The 24,111-nt window shown below is 40.8% G+C and overlaps 1 protein-coding gene across 4 annotated transcripts in view; it reads right to left on the reverse strand.

The window, feature by feature from the left end:
* The window catches only part of unc5a (unc-5 netrin receptor A), a 141,818-nt gene that overhangs the window by 61,075 nt on the left and 56,632 nt on the right, over positions 1 to 24,111 (reverse strand). For all 4 annotated transcript variants that reach the window (XM_030395372.1, XM_030395371.1, XM_030395370.1 and 1 more), the window contains exon 2: positions 6,684 to 6,899. In XM_030395372.1, coding sequence (XP_030251232.1) covers positions 6,684 to 6,899 — 216 coding nt within the window. The remainder of the gene's footprint in view (positions 1 to 6,683; positions 6,900 to 24,111) is intronic.

A 24,111-nucleotide genomic window follows, 5' to 3' on the forward strand; every position in this document is an offset into this window, starting at 1 on the left:
ATTTTCCACCTGAGAGGGTTTGCTGCAGAGGTGACAATGCGAAGCGTGAATCAAAATCGTTTCCATCAATGCTGGCAGATGAAATGCAAACACAATCAAATCAGCCCGGCCTCATACAACAATCCCCCTCACAAATGCCAATCGCCCTTCTCCTCATCATGTGTCTGATGAGAAATCATAGTGCGGGAGAATCTCCTAATCTATGCAAACACACTGTCAGCATTGATTTGTTCGGTAGGGATGTGTCTTTATTAGGACTCACCAGACGTCTCCGTTTCTCCGGTTCTATAAAGAATGACCTGGGAGAGACACCGAGCCAGCCGGGGCTTTGGAGGCAGTCACAGCCATAACAATTGAGATAAGTTACTGAGGACAGGTAATGAGAACCAATAGACTCGGGGATGGATCGATATCGGACATTGATACCAGGAGAGGAAGGACAAATCGTGACATCTCTTTCCTTTTCCATGTTCAAAGGGAGCTTTCGAGACAAGTGGCCCTTTGTGTATGGTATGTGTGTGTACCTGTCCTGATGTGTACGTGTTTGAAGTAAAGGTGTGTAAAATGCTCGATTATGAGATGCATCACGATATGGACGTGAAAAGATTCTGCATCGACGCAGAGAGAGATACTAATCGAGAGTCTGCAACTTATGCTGATTGTCGATTATTCCGCCTCAGTTGGACAATAAAGTTATGTCGCGATGTTGCTCCCAAGCTTTGAACTGTGAGCAGATATTAGGCTAACATTATTTATCAAGGAGGTATGTCGGAGGGAGGCTTTTATTTTGTAGACCGCTGTAGTCTGCTTATATGAAGGACTTAATAAAAGGGGAATTCAAATGATGAAAAAGTAGCCATGTGCAGTAATGTAGATCACGGAGGATGACATACACTGACATGCATCAAGAATCTTTTCGCATTCGAATCGTTGACAGCTGAATCACAATCAAATCAAATCATGAGGCCGGTGAAGATTCACACCTCTAGTGTGAAGGGGTCCAGTGCACTTGCAGAATACAGAAGGGTGTCAATAACTGTAACTGTGCACTACAGCTGGAGCTCTTTTGTTTTTACTGCTCTGAATCGGTTTCAATAAACAGACCTGTCTGATGAGGCCAGAGGTCACGTCTGCTGTAGATGGTTATCCACATGTCATGTTTTCTACCTCCTGAGCTTCGACCACTGAGCCGTCTGACTGAAACATGTCTGCACTTCAGACCTGGGTCACTTATTAATTTAAAGCCTTGCAGTTACTTTGACGTGTGTGTGGGTCTGCAGGGAGTGAACATGGATGGGGGTTTGCTGAATATTACCTCGGCAGTGCTCGGCCAGACCAGCTCAGCTCTGAGAGCGGCCACATTTTCTGATAACGTTTCAACTTTGTTCTGCCACGTGATGGTGAAGGGATTATCGATCACGGCTTCCGCTCCCTTTGATCGTGTTTGCTTTCCCCATTTGATATCCTTTTTTTAATAAAAAAACATGAACAGAAGTCATTAGGATGGTGGGAATCCCTCGACATTTGCTGCGCAGATATCACAGCTGCCGACAAAAGGTTGCTTCAAGTGCGTTGGTGATCAGACGTGCATTGCCAAAAAGGCAGTCTGGTTTGACTTTCAACGGACGAGGCATTATTTAAAAATAAAAATCATTAGTACAATTTCCTCAAAGATTGTGAGCAGGGAAAACAACACATTGTACTGTGTTGCTTTTAATACTGATGAACTAATCTTGTTAATATTACTTAATGGGAGCGGTGGGTATTATCGTCTGTCATGTTATCTTATGGATGTGTGCTATGATGTTGTAATATTTTCTAGAAAGCAAAACATTTCTATATGTTTTAGGGTTATCTAGTACAAAATGTAAGTAAAGCTCAGTATAAAACTATATGGTAGACACATTTATCTTGTATGCATGTCATCATATTGCTTAGCCCTATTTTCGGAAATTAAAATAGTTATTCTACCTAATAGATTTAGATATATTTAACCTCTTCCTGCTCCGTGCTACGGCTGTGATTCATCTGCATCCTTGACACCGGAAGCATCTTGAAGTGATTCTCTGCTGCTGCGTCTGCCTCACACCTTCTGAAGCACTGTAGATCTAAAATTGCTAAATTTGACCTCTTTGTGGATTCCTCGCTGAAGAGAGCGGATGCTCTGTCTCCAGGCTGCTGATGTTTTGGGGTATTTTAGAATCTTGCTGATTTCTTGTTTTGTATTGGTCTTAATTATATTTATGGTGTTAGTTCAGTTTTTTTTTAAAGTTATTCATCAATTTCCAATCACAGTTACGTTTCCTCGATCATTTAAAATGTTAAAATAAATACTTCTTAACCTTTATTTTTTTCCTGACATGTTAATTGGTGATTAACAAGCATCATTACAGGGTGAGAAAATCCTGCAGCTCCAGGGTTTGTGAAACCTTTTCGAACGCACTTCGACACAGAACATGGCTTTTCTTTGTTAATGAAGGAAATAACCCATACATGAAAATGCAAACCAGTAGCTCAGTAATAAAGAATGTTTACTATGTGGCTATCAGACAACAATAATATACCAATGACATGTCAGACATCTTTGTGCCACATCAAACTGTACGCGTGCTTCAGCGTTGAGGGGCCTCTCCATCCATCAAACACAAAGATTATCATGTTGAACAGAGAGCAGCAGAATAAATGTGAACACCATCTCCAGCAGTGACTCTTGACTCTGATGTGCCTACATGCCGTTTCCGGCATTTTATTGTTAGAATTAAGAGCATTAACTCTACCCGCAGCTCCACTTTAATTTACATAACAAAGGAACACGGATCTTTGATGAGAATCCCAATCAGTCCAAACACGTCAGCCAATGAAACTGAGGCTGAAATCTCAGGGGCAAGTTTGACGGCTCTCGGCTGGTCACATGGGTGTATAGTATTTTCATCACTGTCTTTGTTAATGGGGGGGGAAACCAGCATGGATTCTTATCAGTGTAAAGCACAGGGGGAAAAAAAAACAAAACAACCACTCTGAGTCAGGTAGGAAAGTTTCTTTTATAGAAATAGGCTATTTTGAGAAGGTGATTTTTCACTGTTACACTTGGTATACATTGTCAATCAATTTATGTCAACTTGGGTCTGTCTCCCAACCTCCTCAGTCCTGCCTCCTCAAGGCATGATGTTGATAACGGGCAGCTCCTGGTGTGACAGAAGTCCTAGTTGCTTGGCAACAGGTACGAGTTTCGAGTCCGGTGTGACTGTGACGACCAGGGTGAGAGGACGGCCTGACAAGCCTGTACTGCACACACACGCACACAAACACACAACTACACACAGCTTTACCACAGTTGGATGTATGCGCCTCACATGTTTCTTGCGGGAAAGGGGGGATTAGAGGATCCATCAGTAAACTCCTCTGGGCAGCGCTGACATTAAACAGCACAAGTGTTTGAGAGATCGATGTGGGTACTACCGAGCAGCCATACCTCTGGACAGCCACGTGTCCTTCACTGCACAGCACCACACATGACACATTCATCATCAAAGGCGGCTGGAACACAGAGCGATGTGGAGGAGCTGCGACGAGGCCTTGGAACTTCACAGGGTTTCTAAAGACGCAGCCCATCCACTGCTGCAGGGGTCCGCAGCTCCCCGTCGCCACAGATTTGTTTCATGGACAAATAAATGCTGACTATAACGGCTAATAACCACATGGCAAATGGTCCATCATCGTTAAATGTTGGCAGAGCACCGTTGCATTGGTAATGTGATGTTCTCATAAACCCAGTCGCAGTTTATGGGGCACATCGTGTTCTTGACAGAAGTTGCTGTTGACAAAACGCAATTCATTTTCACCGTATCAAAGTGGAGCAGCCGGCTCTGCAGCATCTCCCACTGCGAGCAGAAATAACGTGTGTAGCATAGAATCTGTGTTAATCGAATTTACATGGACTATAGTGAAGACAGGACTCCGGCGGGACGAGGGAAGATGGACTCTGCACACCAAACATCTTCTAACACAAACACAGCCAAGGTTGATGGAAAGTGATACTAGATGTCGAACTTTGTATGATTGTGAGACTGAACTATATAATCATCCCAATCTCTTCTCTTGCTACTTTTGTTTGCAATTCCCCTGATGCAAGTTTTTAAAAAATGCACTACGGAATAGTTTCCTGGGTGCTTATGTTCACGTGTATATTGTATGCCTGTAAATAACTTTAATTTAAATTCTTCATTTTATATTTCATCCTATCCTATTCTTAATGTAATCTTCTCAACTACATTATATGTGTGTGGTCTACAGGGACTACAACTTTCATTTTGTTGTGCAACCGTGTGTTGTACTTGGACAAATAAATTACTGGAGCCTTAGATTATGTACATAGAACTTCTATAATCTAGATTATTTACTGACCATGCCGTGATAGGAACAATCAGAGAGTGGAGCTTTATATCTGAATTTCAAATATGGTAGTTTTTATTGAGTGTATTGACGCTCTGTTCTGTTTAAAGAGACCTATTGTGCGAGTTTGTTTTTTTTTCCTCTCCTTATGTGTCTTACTTTCTAGTATATATAAAAGGCCCAAATTCCATGTCAATGGGAGCTTAAAAAGACAGGAACTAAAACAACAGACAGAGGGGGAATACAGAGGTGCAGCACTTGGACAGTCTTGGACAATCTTATTTAGACTTAAGATAGATAAAATACTTAAGTTTCATGTTAAATATGCTCTCTGTGAAATGATCTGTCTTCTCATCCTGATGCTCTGTTGTCACACAGTCGACAATCTTTTTTGTCATGCACATGCATACTCGGAAAAAGCTGATTAGAAAACAGGTTTCCCGGTGTTCATGGCAGAGCTATCCACCTGAAAAAACCAGGTGTCTCTAATCTGTGACCCCGATTACAGGAACAAGGTTTCTTGTTTACATGACATTTAAGATACCAGCATAGTGGAGGAACCCGACGGCGACCTGGTGACTCAGGTGCATGTCAGTACACTGACTGTAATACAGCAGAGGTATTAGTTTGCTCACCAAGGCTTTAAATTTACTTGCTGCTCACAGATTTAGAGCAGTTTCACTACCTAAACGCCTTTTTTTGTCACTTCCATCAACGACTGTGAGAAAGGGGGAGTTGAACTGTTACAATAACAAAACAAAAAAAAACACATGTGGGAATTGATCGAATTTTATCAGTGTTGACTCACTGACAATCTTTTTCATAATAATCCAAATCCACAAGCGCTCCCTTGTGTCTTCCATTTCTCTCTTCAAAGCAGGAGCTCCAATTAATGTTTCACACTGTTTTATTGCCATTATCCACAGGAGCCTGCTTCCAAAATGACATCATTCCAGACTGCGCCTCATACACAAGGTTAAACAAACCAAATAACGAAAGGACTGTGTGAGTGACAGCAAGGCCGTGGCATGACATGATTGTCTGCCAGTTCTTCTTCCACCAGCACAAACTTGACTCTACGGAAATACAGCCACATAAATCAGAGCTTCAGTATGGGAGACTATTTGCGTTCATTCATACACTGAATCACAAAATCCTCACCTTACAAAGTGTCAGGTTGAATCATTAGTCACCCCCCTGACATTTTTCAGACAATTTATGCCTACATTTGGCAAGCTGCTGCATGTTAATTCTGATCAAAAGACCATACAGATAAAATGTTTGTAAGCAGAGCTCTTCTTTTACAACAAAGAAGGAATGTGTGCATATGAGTTGATAAACATCTCCTTTAAACACTGTCCCTTTTCGTTCTATTTATAGTCTACAGACACTGATGAGTGTGTTTGTATTTTTTTTGCAGTTATTAGTTGTTGTGTCCATTAAGGCTACAAATCGGAGTTAATTTTCATCTGTGCATGTGTGTGTGTGTGTTCCCACTCCCCAGAAAAAAACCTGTCATTTCCACGGGTCTCGTTCCCAATCAGCTGTCAGGCTGTGAATGGGTGGTTTGAATTCACCCATCGCTGCTGAATCACACATCAGTGTCATACATGTTTATGACACTGATGGCGGAGGCGGGGGTTGCAGCATAACAGAGAGAAAAACAAACAGGTCTCCAAGGTGATCGAGAAGATTTCTGAGACTGAAACCAATGTGCTTATTATGAGACTGGCAGGCTAAATAGGCTGGATGATGAGCCAAGAGCCTGATGGAGCACAGTAATCACTGGCAAATTGCAAACCTTAGTTTCAGCACGCAGACACTTTACATAATGTATCTATGGAGTTGTTCATGTCACATCCGCAACTAATGGCAGCCAAAAGTGATGCTCATCTCAGCTGAAAGAGTGCCAAAAAGGAGCCCAATTTGGGCCAAATCTGAAAATAAAATTAGTGATTTAGATGGAAAACAGGGCTGCCCCTAACATTTATTTTCAATGTTGATTGAATGTCTGATGATCAGCTTGTTGATTATCACTTTTTGTTTATTCTTTAAAAGTGAGAAAATTGTGAAAAATGTTGATTTGCGCAAGTCCTACACGATGTTTTGTCCACAACTTTACTGCCACTGAGGAGTAGAGACACATAAATATTCACATTTAGGAAATCAGAGAATTTTAAAATTTTCCTTAAAGAAAATTACTCAAACTGATTAATTGATTATCAAAGTAGCTGAAAATTGATTTAGACGACTAATTGATTAATTCTTGATGGGAAAGTGTTTGTTTGTACCTGTGGCTGGGTCAACAGTCCGTTCAATCAAGTGGTCATCCTGGTGAACCCACTCGCCGTTGCACTTGAAGTAGATCTGCGTGGCTGGAGTGGAGCGGCAGGTTAGCATCACCGGCTTGTTCTTCACGATGAACTCGTCCTCTGGCTCCACCAGGAAGTGAGGTAACAGGTCCGAGAAGGCGGCAGGAAGTGTCGCTGTGGCGGCGTGCTCGGAGCCTTTGGAGGATAAAAGAAGCAGAGATTTTAGAGGGTTGCCAAATGAGAAAGAGAAAAAAAACTTTTACATTTTCAGGTTGTCATGAAAATGAAGCAAATGTCTAATGCAGAGATTCGGTGTCCTTGGTGAATCGCGACTCATACATATGCATTAGAAAGAGGAAGATGGAGACAGACAGGAAGAGAGCTGGCAGTGACGGAGCTCGGCCTTGTGAGCTCTTGGTCGGGTCGGAGGGGGTGGTGGAGTCCATGTCTTTACTCCAGCTCTTAATCACAGCCCTTTAACATTGCCGCTGATGGACTGGCGCCCATAAATCCCATCTCAGCGACTAGGCCACTTCACACTGCGTTATACGGCTCTTCAACCAGGACTCTAACTCTACTCACATTAAGCAAGACGGGGCGAGAGGCAGAGAGGTTAGAGATGACTGACAGCTAGACAGCCAGTTAACTTGAAATCACTTCCTATATACTGTGGATGTCATTTTATTCCTCTACAACCTTATGACATATAGGAGGATGTGGAGGATGTGGAAGAGGAGGAGGAGAAGATGCATCTCCGCAGTTTGGAAATACAAGAGCTGTCCTTCAGGGGGACAATGCTACGATTTACAGCAAACTTGCTCGCTCGCTGAAAAAATGCTTTACACAAACGCTGAATGACACAATGGAGCCTACAGCGCACACATCCTTCCTCTGCGTACACAGTTTCTCTCTCTCTAAACATATTAGGCTTGCGCGAGCGATAGCGAGAGGACACTGAACAGAGTGGAAGAGAGGGAAATAACCTCTTTACACCACCGACACTCAGGGGAGACCAGTAAATCCCAAAATAGAACCCCTTTAAAAAGGAGTGTAATATTAATTTAGTGCCCTGAATCCAATATGGCTGACAGACCGGGCATTAACAACCTTCTCCATCACTCCCTGTGCAGCAGGAGGGGATGGGAGTCCACATCTCTCATAATGAAACGGCAACACTCGCACTGACCTTTCCTCTCGTCTCCTCCCTCGGCCTGCCTGCGCTCATCCTCGCAGCTCGCTCCTGCCCGGGTCAGCGGTAATATTACATTGCGTCATAAACACCAATCGTGGGATAAAGACATTATCTGTCAGTTCCTCCCCCACTACACATTATATTAATGCCTCTCTTTCCCCCTCCTGTTTTTCTTTTACCCCTGTGTGCTGAGTTGCTAATTTATCAGGACGAGATACAGTGAAGCATGCCGCCGCCGCTGCTGCTGAACCCCATTAATGTTCCGTGTACATGTTTAACTCTTAATGAAAACTAAATGTTCTGTGTCCAATGAACGACATAGATCACTTGCTGACACTTTGCCTTTTTTCTCCCATTTTCCAAACATATTTTCTTGCTGAAACACATTAGTAGAGGAGAGAAGCTGTCATTAATAATGGCAGCTCCCTATTCAGGACGACACAACCGGCCGACATTATTTACTATGTATGTGAGTTTGTGTTTCTCATGGTGTGAAGGAAAGGCCACAGTTCATCATGAATAGTGAGCATAATTGCTGTAACGCAGAGCCAAAACTTTGCTAATAAACAGCGTGGGACCAGCAGGTCAGGTTGTTTGAAAGTGTGCTGGTTCTAATGATGGCGGCTTCTTCTAATGGGCCGGCTTCCAGCTTTGTGACCGTGGCCATTAGCCGGCCGGGCTGACCCTCTGTACTCCCCGCTGACTGAAGACGACAGCTCGCTAAAACAGTGGGCGAGACTCACCTCACACCTGCCAGGTTAATCATCTCATAGAGGACAGATGATGTTGAAACTGAGAGGGAAACCAAAGCCGCCTGAGACGCTGACGAGTCGCGAGTCTGATGAGCTCCTGATGCTGTTAGCTCGCCGCTGGCTTCTCATTTGCAGGGGTCACATTCAACATGAACTCTCAACTTTTGATGATGTTTCCAATTTGTATTTGTGTGTGAGTGCGCCGTTGTGTGTGGGTGGGGCTCGGTCTTCCGTTTTAGTACATGCACTTTAGGTTAATGAGGTTAAACACGTAATTTCTTTAGAGAAGTAAATTGTCATTTTAGGGGAGGGCATTCTAGTCACGCACCGCTTTATATCAAACCCATAATGGAGGGCTGATGCGTAGTAAATTGGCTCAGATTATTGTCACGACACAATGTACTTCAAAGTCGACGTGCGCTCACACACACACACACACACACACGTGCAATCACACACAGGGAGTATCAGCCACTTAACAGACTTCTTGCAGGTCAATGCACAAATCAAATAGACATACAGCAGCAATATAAGCTGCACTGCATTAGATTCCACAGAATGTAATTGGCTAGAGTCGCCATTAGTTGGTCAAATGCATCCGAGTCCATTGCCAGATCATTTAGTACCCACACACACGCGAACAACAAACACAGGACACTAAATGTCTCCCTTGCTGAATATTCAGCCAATGAAGATGATTTAATTGATGCATCGCGCTGGATGTTTTGCTATTGCCCACTAACTGTTATGTAACCGTGTGCATTCCTGCACCGCTCAACATTTTCACAACAACCCACAATCAACGTTTTATTCTTGTGCCATTTTTTAAAGAAAAAAACACATCAGAGGTCGTGACACTGTATTTTTCTGCAGCTGCTTTTCTCCAGAGATGATTCAATTGACCTGAAACACACACACACACACACACACACACACACACACACACACACACACACACACAAGGGGGCACCAGGTGTCAGTGTGCTGAGCCATGATGTCCAGGGCAGATTTCCAGCTGTGCACAGACCCCAAAGTCTCATCTGGCCAGCTGACCACATCAACTGCAAAGTCAGGGACCGAGCACAAGAGGAGAAGATGATGACGTGGTTAAGATGCAGGCAGTCACTCTCAAAAATAAAAATAAATCAGAAAAAAGTTATTTTCCGGTAATGGTAACTATATAGGCAGAAATCACAGCATTTTAAAAAAGCAAGTGTTGCAGCTTTGTACACGTCTTTTCTTACCATCCTTCAATATTTCATAATGATTTTTACTTTGATGTCATGTACTGTATCACTTTCCAGGAGCAGGTATCTTTCTTTGCATGCACACAGACCTCAAGTCTTATTTTGAAATGCTAAAACCCATCGCTACCCCTCCTCCGCCACGTACTATCGACTTGTGTTATCACCGTTTGTAAAACAAGCATTTATTTTTTAATTTCACTCCTTATTATCTACTTGGAGAGCAGAATTGCTGAACGCACCGCAGTGTGAGCATGTCAGCGAGGAGAAAAGCCATCGCTGGAGAGAAAATAACCCCTCTTTTGTGCTCCTCCCTCATGGCACCAACACATCGTGTGCCCTTTGGAGCCAATTACAATTTTTTTTTTTTCTTTTTACAACGTCATGTCCCCAAAGGAAAGCATCATTGAGCAATCACTGGGCATAATTTACATCACAGTGATGAACAGCAGCTATAACAAGTGCTTTATGACACCATCAGCGCCTTACAATGTCCTCTGAAATTAATTCAATTAAAATTACTATCCGGAATATTAAACCATTTCATGTTTAGCTTCCATTAACAACAAATCCAAGATCAAATATGTCAGTATCACTTTGTTGGTTGATGTTTTGCTTCGGAGTGCTCGCGTCTTCTTAAGTGGCTTTTATACCACCGAGTATCTTTATTTGGTAATCACTCTAAATGTAATGTATTTACATTAGGGCTCTGGGAGCAGGAGCATTGTTCCTGTTAGAAACACTCCTCTGACAACATTAACATCAGGAGTGATCAAACACAGGGAGAGGAGCAGAAAAAAAAGCCAACATCATCTATAATCTGGAGCACGGCTGACTGATGTATGTTTGTCCCCAGATGACAAATATTTACTCCTCCACATGTCTGCGTTTCAGGATACATTTTTCAATGAGACAACCATGCCTCAACAAGCACTCCTTCAACCACACACATACGCTCATTCCCTGTCACACACACTCCATGTATACTGTTTGTACATTCATGGTGCAAACACAGCAAACACACACACACAAAAAAAAAAAAACATGTGCAAAATGTGCACGCAGGCAAATTATTGGCCGCAAGCATGAAAGAACAGTTTTCTCCCGATCAATCTGAGACGCAGCATTACGCATGCAATCAAAACTGCAGGAATATACGAAAACACAAACAAATTCAGATACCATACAATGGGCCCGGTCATTAGGGTCGGTCTGGAAAACAATCAATCACTGGCAGTGAAAATACACTTGTATAGAGCTGACTCGCATGCATTAAATAAACATGCGGGAGAGATGGCACCCATGGCAACCCAAACTTAATCACATCACGTTTGCATCGCTGCTGAGAAGATGCAGAGAGGGGAACCCCCCCCCCCCAGAAAAATCAGGGAATGAAGGACAGAAGGAGAGGAGGGAACAGGGAGGACGGGGATGAATAAGTAAATCAGGCCCACACATGCCACATGTGACGATATGACAATCTTCTCCCATTTAAATGGAACGAAAATTGGCTGCTAAGCATGTACATTGATGCAGCGCTGTACATCTGTGCGCATATATTAATTCAGCATGCTAACACCGGCAGCCTACACTGTTCCTTGATGAGAATATTTCCATGATAGATGCTCCTCCTGGATCTCAGGTCACAGCAACACCATCAAAAGCTGCCGACATAAATCATCTCTACTCAAACAGGCAGCACTTTGATTAAATGCTGCCTCTTTTTTTTTTTTTAGTCGATAAACAGTTTGCCAACAAAAGAGGAGTTGGAGCTGTAAGGCTCATTAATAGTGTTGCCGTGCATCATATTTACACAACTAACACCTTTTGAACAGGAGCTTACACATCTGCTTATTCCGGTTTGTTGGGTTTTTATTTATTAATTTTTCCTGTCATCTACAGTATTTGAAGCAACACCTCAGCGGGGGGGTCCAAGCAGGGAAGCAATTTTGTGGCGTGTACCTTTGCCACCACGGCTGACGCGCCCCAACACCTTCACTTGCCTTTCAAGGCTTCTTAGAAGGCACAGCCGCCTTGAAAACCTTTGAGACCATTTTAAGCTCCTGTCAATGAAGACGAGCTCACATTTTGAGAACTGTGTGTTAAATGACAGGCTGCATGTGTGTGAATATATTTGTTGGCGCAGAAGTGCATGTTTGTGCCCAATGTGTATGAATAAATGGCTAAAAGTGATGTTTTAAGAAGATCAACAGCTGGGAGCCTGAATCTGTGTACATAACGGCATCAGTGCTAGAAGCAGACACATTTATCTGTCTGATTTAAACTGTTCAGACCTGCGGTTTGAAACCATGTTCCTATTCTTAGAAGCATCCTTCGCACTGTGGTCTAAGATTCTCCAGATTGGATGGAATATTCATATTCATCACTCAAGTGGCACAGCTGATTTGTCCCCACTCGCTTCCAGATGTTTCCACAGACAATCCAGCTCTGCGGCTGAATCAGCCTCTCTATAGCAGGGCCTTAATCACTGGCTGACTCACCAACAAACTCTGAATCCCGCATTGACCACACTTACTTGTATTACTCAAGTTACACATGACGTCCCCTTTCATTGCGAATTTTAGGGCATTCCAAATTAAGTATGAGAGCGTTTAGCTGCTTCTAAAAAAATAAACTTTTGATCATTGCCTCATATAAGTCGCATCTCCTCAAGAGATGAAGAGCTTAGTTTAAACTGAAAATACATAATTCAAAATCCAAAGCATGGCAAAAGATCGGCTTGCATTATTAGTTAGAAATGTGTTCCTCTTTGAGTGTCTGTGTCTAAAAATATTTTCTGCTCTTCAAAACAGAGTATTAAGCAGAGGAGAAATCATTTAGAAAACTTGCATAACATCTCTACTTTGTAAAGCTTACGTGAGCTATTTTCTATGTTTCTATTCTATGTTCAGTGCCCTCAGTGTATAAGGTCACTTCAACAAAGCAAATATTCAGCTGGTAAAACAAAAAAAAAACTGATCCTTGTGCACAAGTCTTTAAACATGAATACATATACATCTCAAGAGGCAACACAGAGTTATTCACAGAGCACAGTGTCTGCAGATGTGAGAAACACTTGATAAATGTAACTCATTTCAGAGCGAGATTCTAAAATGCCTTGTTGGAGCAAAACTCAGATTTGAATGTCTCGCATTTTCTCAAAGCTTCACCTGTTAGGCGGTTTGCTGCATAATGTTTTCTAAAAGAGTCACAGAGGTTTAGACACATTTTGACTTAATAACTACATGCAATCCTCAAAAGAACTGAAGACATCCTGAGCTGTCAGGAGGGGCAGAGACGCAGTTTGCCATCCAAGGCACGCACACGCTCGCGGATTTGTCGTCCCCTTACGCTTAGCCAGAAACGAGGTTATCTAGAAGCAAGTTGATTACAGAAACCAGAGCAGGCATGGGAAGGAGCAAAAAAACAAAAAACAAAAAAAAACCACGCAGACACAGAAGGAAAAGGAGGCATTCTTAAATCTTTGAAATGGATGTTAGGAAATAATGTGAGGAAGGGAAAGACAAGAGACAATTTAGATTACCAAGTTAATCCTTTAATTACCGGATACGCCTGCAGCTAAAATGGAAGGTTTCACACACTGCATTTTACAACTATGGAACAATTCGAACCACAGAAAGCGAGGCAGACTGCCATAATGATCAAGAGCTATAAACCTTAAAATAATGGAATGTCAGTATCGCTGGTAATCTTTATTGTTTATGATGCTGCTAAAACTGAACAAAACACTACAAATTGCAATTCAGAGCTGAAATGAAACTCGCTCCATGTCCCATTTTTCATACACACATTGTTACTTTGAGAGCCTTACAATTAGATAAAACCTGTTCTTTTTCAGCCAACTGTGCAGAAAGAAAAGAAAATACACTACTAGTACTGGGACCGTCCAAACAAACAGGCTCAATTTGGCACAGTGACAAACCAGTGAAGAGAGAGTGTTTAACTGCTGATATCGGCAGTCGTCTCTTAAAAGTTCTGTAGTCTGTTCCAAAAGAGTTTTGACACAAGCCGCTGTAAATGCGAGGCCCCCCTGCGACACTTGTCAACCACGTCAGCCTGCCAATTCCTCTCTCTTCCTCCTCCTCCAACTCCTTGTCATCTCATCATCTACTCTCCTCCCCGTAAAGATCCAGGTAGAAAGAAATGGGAGATGACTTGCTCCATCTAATTAGTGTGACGGAGCATGGAGGCTCCTCAGCATCAGACAGAGAATTAGAACACAACACGAAGATATGATCCATAACAAGCCTGAGATAAAGCATCACCTGTTCGACTCTAATTACTGTAACAAAATGCCAGCACCAACGTTCCAATTTAACAAGCCACCAGCACTTTCCGTAGCGGTGACACACTATGCCAGTTTGCTCACTAACAGTATAGTGTAAAGATAAGGGGAAGTCACGTTTAAGGACAGAAGGAAATTCTCACTGGTTGAGAATTGTAAAGCACCTTTTGTTTTTTTTTAAGCACCTTTTGGCATTAACACATTGCTGTTAATGTCTATCTGGATAAGGTAAAACACAACAATATAGGTATAAATTAACACAGTGAACTGATGGTGATGGTTTGGCTTGTATTGTGAAAAAAATATGCTCAGCAAGTTGAACCACTTGTGAAGTTTTAACAGGGGAAGAAGACATAAATTCCAACAGGTCAAATTATGAAAAACTGTATCAAGGAATGGTCTAACTGGCATTATAAGTGCCACATGAAATATTTAGTTTCCTGCGCCCTCCATGTTTGCTCAAAACATCTCTGTGCTTTGTCTAGCAGTGGTGCGTCACATTGCCGCTTTTAATAAACTTTTATGGATTCAAATATGAGTCATACTAATTTTGAACTGCCCATGGGAAGAATGAACATTCAAGATTCTATTCTTGATTAGCGCTCTGTTTTTGTCTTTTCCCCTCGTCTCTCGTTTATACGTGTGTGTGTACAGATATGTCTGACTTGAACCACAGCGCTAAATGCAATACACCGATTTAATTTAGTCGCATCACATGAGTGATTTACAAAGCGTGTAATTGGCCTTTCCTGGGCACTAGTCCTATAAAGGCTAGAAAAGCTGCGATAGATTAAATTGAAACGCTTTGGAAACGAGATAGCGCCCGGTACAGGTCTTGACAGTGGCCTACCTATCAGTAATGTCGAGAAGATGGAGAGGAAAGGTAAGTTAACAACGGGACCTATTGTGGTCTTTTGCTAACAAGGGGGAGCGTCTCCCCCTCAAATTGCCCAATGACCTACCCCTTTCTGCTGTCTTAAGCAAGCATGCCAAAGCTTAAAAATTGCAGCAGTAGCCAATCAAATCTATGAAGTGCTGTAGCCGACTAGATCGCAACATGAGTAATAGCCATGAGCTTTGGCTTGTGCCAAAAAAGATCCTAAGTGTTATATTTGTATGTTGTTGTTTTTTTTAAATGATGCAAATGGAGAAATGTATAGGCTATTTCAGGTATGGATATAGTATACTGGGCATTTCAAAAGTGAGAAATAAGATCACAGTTTAAAATTGTGGATTGTGATTGCGATGAGGTAGACGTGAGGTGAGGTAGGTGATATTATTTTTAGGCCACTTCATCCACCACCACATCCAAACTGAACAGGTACATGGTTCGGATGTCATGATTCAGATAATACATCCAGATAGAGATCAAACATTAATACCAGATGTGAATAGAATTTAAAGTTTTCCATACTAACCATATTAATTAGCATGCCAATTTGCTAACTACCACTAAATACAGAGTACAGTTGGGGTTAAAAGGAATGTCAATAATTTTGAAGGTAAAACCACATTTTGAACTGATGACAGCACATAGGAAAGGTCAGTCTGAATCCCTCTCTGGAGACCATGAATATATAATTCTTGACAAACAAAGCAAAAGCAGATATTTTAGTCTGAACCAGCCGACCCACAGACACAGCCATCCTTTGAACCACACCTCCAGCATGGCTAAAAATTGTTTTTGCTCACTTAATGAGCCATGAAAACACAAATACATATGTGAAGTCATGCGTAGTAGCATCTTTCTTTTTTCTACATCTTCCACACTCCAGAGACTAACAACATGAATATGATGAGAATAATGATTGCTGCTACTGTAACAAAAATGCAGACATGTGGCAGCAGTGGTTTCAAAAGACAAACGCCTTTACCACAATGTCATATGTCCACAGAGCGGCAAAGACTCAGATCCAGAGGCTCCAGACCTGAAAGAGAAATATAACTGGGAATTATGTAGATAAGTGTGAACCTGTCTGGAAATAACAGACAGAGCTGGTTATCTGATACGACTTTCCCTCCAAAGCAAACCAAAGCACATCTGAACTCCACGTGTGTTCAGGGTATCAGTCGAAGGCAGGAGCAGCGAGCAGAGGACGGGGAGTCATTTCAACCCGAACGGATTATTCTCTCAATTTTTTGTATTATTTGTTTTTTTATTTCAGCTCCGTCCATTCCTTCTGATGTTACCAAGTCAACCAACGCAGAGATTTTCAACGAAGCACATCAGTCTTCACTTAAAATACACCATCTACCCCACAGTGCTGATCAGGTAAAATGACCTTCAAAAACCAAATCAGAGTTTTCTTTACTAATTTAAGGAAGATAAATCACATAAGAAGCACTCACTTTGGTCTTTAAAATTAAGCTCCGAGAGTGTGACAGCAGCCACATGTGACATTCACACCAGCTAACTCAAAAACAACCCTGATCCGGATAACATCCCGTCAAAATCCCACTGATGGCAGCTGGTTCAACAGCTTATAGACTGCTCATGAGGATGACTCATGTTACTTGGCCTCTCTCTCTGCATCGGTAATCACTCCTGTAATATGTACATGACTCCTCACCTAGTCATGTGAATTAAGGGGTGATGAAAATTAAACAGTACCTTTAGAACATACAGTACAACCTTCTGCGTCAGTAAATTAATGACTAAAATAACGCGGGTCAATGTGCAGTCACTGTGGATGTCAGTGAGGTGAAAATGAAATAAACTGCGCTGAAGGTTTAAAAAAAGAAGGTACAAGGACATGAAGATCAGCTGCTCACTGGGAGCTCCAAATACAATAACATCCTCCTGAAATGGAGCTCATGGTGTTGCTTGTTTTTCCTCCCAGACAGTCTAATTTCTTCTACCTTAACAACACTGAAGCTGGTATAAAAGAGGGAAGAGGAAGAGCTGCTGCCGCACTTGAGCACAGTGCTTGTTCTGCCTTAACCCTGCAGATCAGATGTAATGTTATAGGCTTTAAGCTACTTTAGGCTCTGAATGCTGATGCCTACACAACGTAATTCTGCAGCACCTGCGACGGAACAAATCCTAACACTGTCTTAGAAAATAAATGCATTATTTTACCCTATCAATTTCTCTTTTAGAGATACTCAGGGGAGAAATAATACTGGTTTAAAGCAGAAAATCTGGAGGGGAATTAAAGACAATGAGGAAATGTGATTACCAAGAGGAGCAATTGAATTTCGTCCAGATAAATTGTTTATTTCCCAGTGGTGGAAGGATAGGACTGGCAGATATTCTATAATTTGGCTATTGTCAACAATTCCCCCCCCCCCCAAAAAAAAAATTGTGTGGTGAGGGCAACTGATTTTCCAAAAATGCTATATAATCTCTTTAAACAGCTGGGTACTGTAGTTAGAAGCTAGTAGAATTCTAACAGGAATAAACAGTGCATCTGTTAGGAACTATTTTCAGCTGTGGATTAATACAGAATTGATGAGCTTGCGAGTATTGGCCCCAGGACAGTGTATGTGGGATTTACTCTAAAAATACAGTGCCCATGTTGATGGTAAGGAGGGAACATGTTACGGCGGGACTCGCTGATGTGTTTTAATATTTATTTAATGACAATGGAGCTCTGTGGCACAGAGGAGCGAGTGGCAGTATATTGGGCTTCGGTATCAAGGACAGTAGAGATAATCAATGTCCAAATCAGCATTCCAATGCTATGTTGTACTTTAGATGTGGGAGATGTTGCGTTGTCTGTGACACAAAAAAGAGGCAAGCGACTGATAAAGAGCGAGAAACAGAGCTACGGTGTTAATTAGTCTCAAAACAGACCCACTTAACAACCGTGTGTGTTCACGTGATGTGAGGGCACAGAGCAGTTTCCACGTGCACAAACGCAAACCTGAAGCTGAGGTAGGAACGGTAGGTGACGTCTCCCCTACATTCCACATCTCTCATTAAACTTATATTTTCAATTATAGTTAAGTATACAAGCAAATAAGTACCGCAAGTTTGATGATAGCTTATCGCTTTTTAGTGATGCATAGTTCATCTGTATCTGGATGTAAGGCTATGCATCAATTATGTACCTGCCACTCAACTGAATGAATTATTTTCTCTGATTTAGAGGCTAGAATGAACATTTCACTCAACCTCTACTGATCCCTGTGGGCTATATAGCCTTTTGAAGTTACGTTGAGCAGCACAGCCTTTTTAGGTGAGATCTTTATTGTATGCTTGTATTGATTTATGATTGTTTTCTTACACAATTCCAGACAGACTTCAACTTTAAGCTTCTTGAGTGAATATTCTTTTAGACTGCTTTGATTATACTTAGGATTGATCAGGACAGCTGCTTTACTTCACAGAACATTAATTAACATTAGGTCCAGACCCACTTGTTAGTCAGATCGAGTTATTGTTGGTTTTGGTCTGTGAATGTTAATAAGATCATTATTAAAAAAATCACCAGTTATCCCTGAAGCCCTTTTATTTTCGTGAAATTAGCAGCACCACAATAATACTTAATAGAGGGTACACACATGGGTCTATGTTAGAAGTAAAAACACTGATTCTGAACACTAGTCCTTTTCATGATTTTAAATTAATGATGTAAGAAGCATCTTAATACTGTGACTGGTCCAGATAGTGCTCAGGCTACACCTTTATCTAATGCAGGGTACTTTAAAACTATAAGAATTTATCATATTTTTTGTATTTTTCCATTCATAATATATGCAGTGTTAGTATTCATTTTCAAAGTAGCAAATACATCACTTTTGCTGTGCAAAATGCAACTACATGTGCATACAGCAGTACTTGAGTAATATGTTAGTTACTTTTCCCCTCACATGGGGACGAGAGTTGGTGTGTGTGTGTGTGAGGCAGATAAGCAACACGCAGGATTCTTCCTCCTGGGCTGTTACGGCAACTGATGATCTTCTGACAGATGATGTGATGAGGTGGGACAGCGCCGCTACGCTGCCAATAACACCTCGGTGCAAATAAGGGCTGAAGACATGCAGCGTCTGATAACAAGGGAGCCGCTCTCATTGTACAGGAGTCCTCCATCTCTCTTCTTATCATCAACTCTGCACACTCATCTAATTTGATTTGATAATATTAGGAAACGGTCCAATGTGTAGGGGATTTAAGGAGTTTTAGGGGGATCTATTTATTATTTATTATGATCTATTATCAGAGAAGGCAGAACACCTGACATAAATAATGTTTTTTAAACACCTTAGAATGAGCATTTGATGTCAAAATAGGAAGTCGGTCCTCTTAAAGGGAGTCAGCCATGTTGCACCAGAATGTTTTTACAGTAGTCCAGAGTGGACAGACAAAATACTGACTCTAGAGAGGGTCTTTCTTTTTTTTTTCACATTTTAAGTGGCCACAGATGGAGAGGGTGGGATGTGTGGTGTTCGCTTGGCTGCAATTTTTCAACCTCACCACTAAATGCTACTAAATCCCACACACTAGACATTTACGATGTATATTAAGTGATGTGTGAGTTAGAGCTCAACCAATACTGGATTTTTTGGTCCGATGCCCATATCGATATATCAACTGATATTCTAATAAACACAGAATAAACAAAGAAATACACATTTTGTGCAATTACACCTCAAAATGTATATAATGGAACAATACATTTCACTGTGAATTTTATAAATATAAATCATCCCAACCATCTTTTTCTGCATAATGTTCTGTGAAAAAGCAGTTGTAATTTAAGTGATAGATTGAGTCTACTCGATGTTTCCCTTTCCTGGAGTGGTTTAAAGCTAAATTTTTGAGTTTTGTAGAAAACTTCAATTCAAGAAGTCCTCATACTGACCTTGGCTGTTTTTGGGTGAGACTGAAATTCATTCGCTGTGCGGCAAGCTAAAAATGGCAGGATGTCACAACATTCAAGTTTTGTAGAAATGGAGTGACTACACAAACAGCACTATAATGGAGGTAACTTTGATGCATAAAGAAAAGAAAAAACACGATACATGTGCCTTCATCTGAATGACTAGCAGCTCTACTCTGTAAATGTTTTTAAAGTCAAAGTCAGTTGCAACAAAGAGGCCAAGTTGAATTTATCTACACAATGGTTAGCCCGTTTTTTTCTTCTCACTCACATCTGCAGAAGGGTTACAGCCTTATGCACAATACACACATTCTTCAAGCTGTCCCTCATATCCTCCACTGAGACTTGTGCCTTTCAATCTGTCATCTGTGTATTATTAATACTTAAAAAAACACTCCAAGGACAAATTCAGCATGTTTGCTTTGTTATTATAATGTACATGTTGAGAAGAGTAGAATTTTTCTCCCGAGTTCTCTCAACAATGGCAACAATAGCTGTAGTCCAGGTTTTTCCTCCTCCCTGCCTTCCCAAATCCATAAAGAGTCTGATGGCCACGCTCTACATTACAGAGACAGAAATGGCTTCCACATCCTACCCAATAATGTGCATGAACAATAGCAAAGCATTAGGTGACTGGCAATAAATATCTGAAAAGAGGCACTTGGCTCCAGGAAAATATACCAACACATTTCAAGCTATGAGTCTGGAGGAGACGTCTCATCAGGGCTGTCAAACCAACGTGTATAAAAGGTGTGAAGAATGTTGGAAAGTGGTTTAAAAGGCACAGAAAGATCATTATCTAAATTAAAAAGAAACACTTTTTTTTATACATTGAGTCAGCATGTCACCTTGTCCTTTCTTGTGCGCTGTACAGAAAAGAGACTTTAGTGACTAACTGCAGTCAGGGCTTTTCTTGTTTGACTGAAAACCTACCAGGAAGTCTCAGACTACAGGCTCACTCAGGGCTTTTGTATATAATTTGGATAATGGAGTGGCATTCAAGCTTTTCTTGGGGGGGGGGGGGGGCTGCTGCTTTGAAATGCAAGGCAGGTGACGACTCTGACGAAGGAACAACCTGGTGGATTTGGTTCAAATGACAATTCTGAATTTGAAAAGGGGAAATGTAAGTCGTATTAAATTTAGCGTGACAGGCCTTATTTGACTTTAAGATGAATTATGTCTAAATAATAGGCTACTTCCTCCGACAGCGCAACATGGTTTGGCTTCCAGGTGACCGCCTACACACACATTAGAGAATATGTGGGCGGACCACTGACATTCTTTGTCAGGGGAGCAGAGCGAAGGCAGGATTTAGGACAAGAAATAAAAATAAGCAACAAGATCCATGCAAAGTATTATAATATATATAAACCACTGCACTGTTGAAAACACTGTTACTAAATGTAAAGTAGAGCTGCACTTAATCTTGATAACTTCAATTAACTGTTATCAAGCCTGCAGACAAATTGTAGATCTCTTACTAAGTTAAATTGTAAAGAGGGCATCTTTTAAAAAACTCCCCTTTGACGTTATTCACAGACAAAAGCAGCCTCATGTCATAAACAGACAAAATTACTGAATGGCTTTTAGGCAAATTAAGGAAAAGTCTAAGAATATGCGGAATATGCTTTTCCTTGTCCCATTGCACAGTGTCGATGTTCAGTGTTTATTCTTGCTTGGATCAAATAATGGGACTTTAGACAAAACAAAAGATTTAATTGCTATTTTTTTCAGTTCAATTAATAACCGTCCTATATAGAAAATTGGTCAGCGACAGATCTGAAAATGGACACAATAACAACCAATAAATTAATAAATTAAACAGGTTTTTTTTTTCTATGTTTTTTCTAGTGTTGTTTCTGGCTCATGCTCGTTTTACCTTACTATAACAAAAGAGGGGAAACACAGCAACATCTTATCGGTCCAACATACAACATTCAGCCTCACTAGATGTCAGGAAGGCGAAGGGAGCATTGAGGTGTGGCCGACATGCCCGTTTCTGTTGGCCTGACATGCTGGTGCTAAATTGCAGCAACTAGCAGTGCTCAATTTGGCATTTGGGATCTTTGCAATAACATTATGTAGAAATTGGCATTTTGGCAATCTGAGATTCAAGCAAAACTCATTACATCATAACGTTTTCTGTGATCCTACCCTCTCACCAAAGTAACATAGTGCAGAAACAAGTGATAGAGACACCATTCAGCCTATTACAAGACACTGAACCATCAACATGATTCTGAAGCTTATGTTAAGGTAGGAAAGTTGCATAATGTTGCTTTAAAAAAGAAGTAGGTACATTGAAGAAATGTTTCAATTTATTACACGAGTCACTCAGGTGTCTGCACTGTAACTACAGGGAGCAGCTCTAACTCTTTGTTTTTGGGAGTGATACTGTACAGTGGGTGGCATTTAGTCTCTTTAGAAGCTATCAGAGAGTGGACTGGTGCTCATCAATCATCTCTCTAAAGTGATCCGATACAGTGAACAGCATTTGCTTTTGGCAAATTCTCATCATCATTATGTGGTTAATGCAGCTGAGACCAGAGACGGCTTGAAATAAAAAAAATAATAATTAAACAACTTGTTGATGCTTTTGCACAAAAGCTTGAGGTAAAAAATGGTGAAAAACACATTTATTCAAAACACCAGATAAGGAAATTCTGCAGATAACCAGATAACCATGAAATGATTTCATGTAATAAGTCTTATCACATACATCTGGGAATTATATGAAGAGACGTAGAGTGATGTATTGTGTGTTGTGTGTCACTATCAGTGCATTTTCTTTTTACCTGTGACGCTAAATGTATGAGATCAAGACAAAACCTGCGTTTATTGTGCGGATGGAATAAAAATGATTTTCAGTCTTATATGATATAAAAAAAGAGGCTTTATTGCTGAATATAAGCCACCGCAGTGGTTTAATACATAGGGAGGGAGGGGTGACAAACAACAAAGTGCAAAATAAAGACATTTCAGACAGAATTATGTTTCACAGGCAGCACTGTCATGTTATTTTCACAGTTTCAAAGATCCTCTGGACAAATGACTGAATTGTTAAAGCACTTGTCACTGTGTTGCAGCTGATAAAAGCTGATTGTTTTTCACTGTTCTCAGATTTTACCACTGCAGACAGTTTTTTTCCTCCTCCAAATTTAATGATGAAACCTCAACAGTAAAAATAAATAAATAAATAAATAAATAGTGTTGTATTATCTATTTGATAATGTGCTGCTTTAGTTCTGTAATTAAATCCACATTTGTAATAAATGTACTGTGGTTATTATCCTGTCTGAGCTGCATACATTTAGTTTCAAGGGTAAATTGCAAGAGAGTTGGATCTAGTATGCCATTAAAACAGTGGCAAATACGCACACTGTGGATTTAATATCACTATGACTGAACTACTACTTTAACCTGAAGTTGAACAATAAGAGGAAACAATCATATGTTTAATGTCACTTTTATAAAAGTCTAAATGTAAATGATTAATGTCCTCCTTCCTATTCAACAAGTTTTGCTTTATCTTGATCAAATTACAAGTCAGTGACACTTGTAATTTTTCAGCATTATGGAGCTTTCAAAATACACCCAACACTCTGTACAGTGCTCACAACAAAATTCTTCTTTGTTCCATTTTGATTATATAATAGCCTGTCACAGTGTGTGATAACATGCAAGGTCATCTACAAGAAGTTGATGTTTCAAACCTAAATGGAGACATAAAACTAAATATATCAGAAAGACTGAAACTGTTCATTTATCAATATAACATGCAGAACAAGAAATAACAGTATCTGTTAGGGCTGTACAGTACAGAGTGGCATTTAGGCTTTACATTTGCAGCTTCTTTTGAGGTTTCTGAATACATTTCTGTTGTCATATTTTATGACACCATCACCCTAAAGAAGATGTTTAGGTTTAAACCTCTGTTTAGGAACTTAGATGTTAGATTGCTGCTAGACCACTCGCTTCAGAAAAGAGCGTTCCTCGTTTTGCAAGACAAGTGCTCTCTTTTCGTTTAATACATTTTGAGGGGTTTTATGACACTCTGGATTTATTGAAAATGTTTTATTACATGAGTC

The sequence above is a fragment of the Sparus aurata genome, chromosome 18 (assembly GCF_900880675.1).
Source record: "Sparus aurata chromosome 18, fSpaAur1.1, whole genome shotgun sequence".
NCBI classification, from domain to species: domain Eukaryota; kingdom Metazoa; phylum Chordata; class Actinopteri; order Spariformes; family Sparidae; genus Sparus; species Sparus aurata.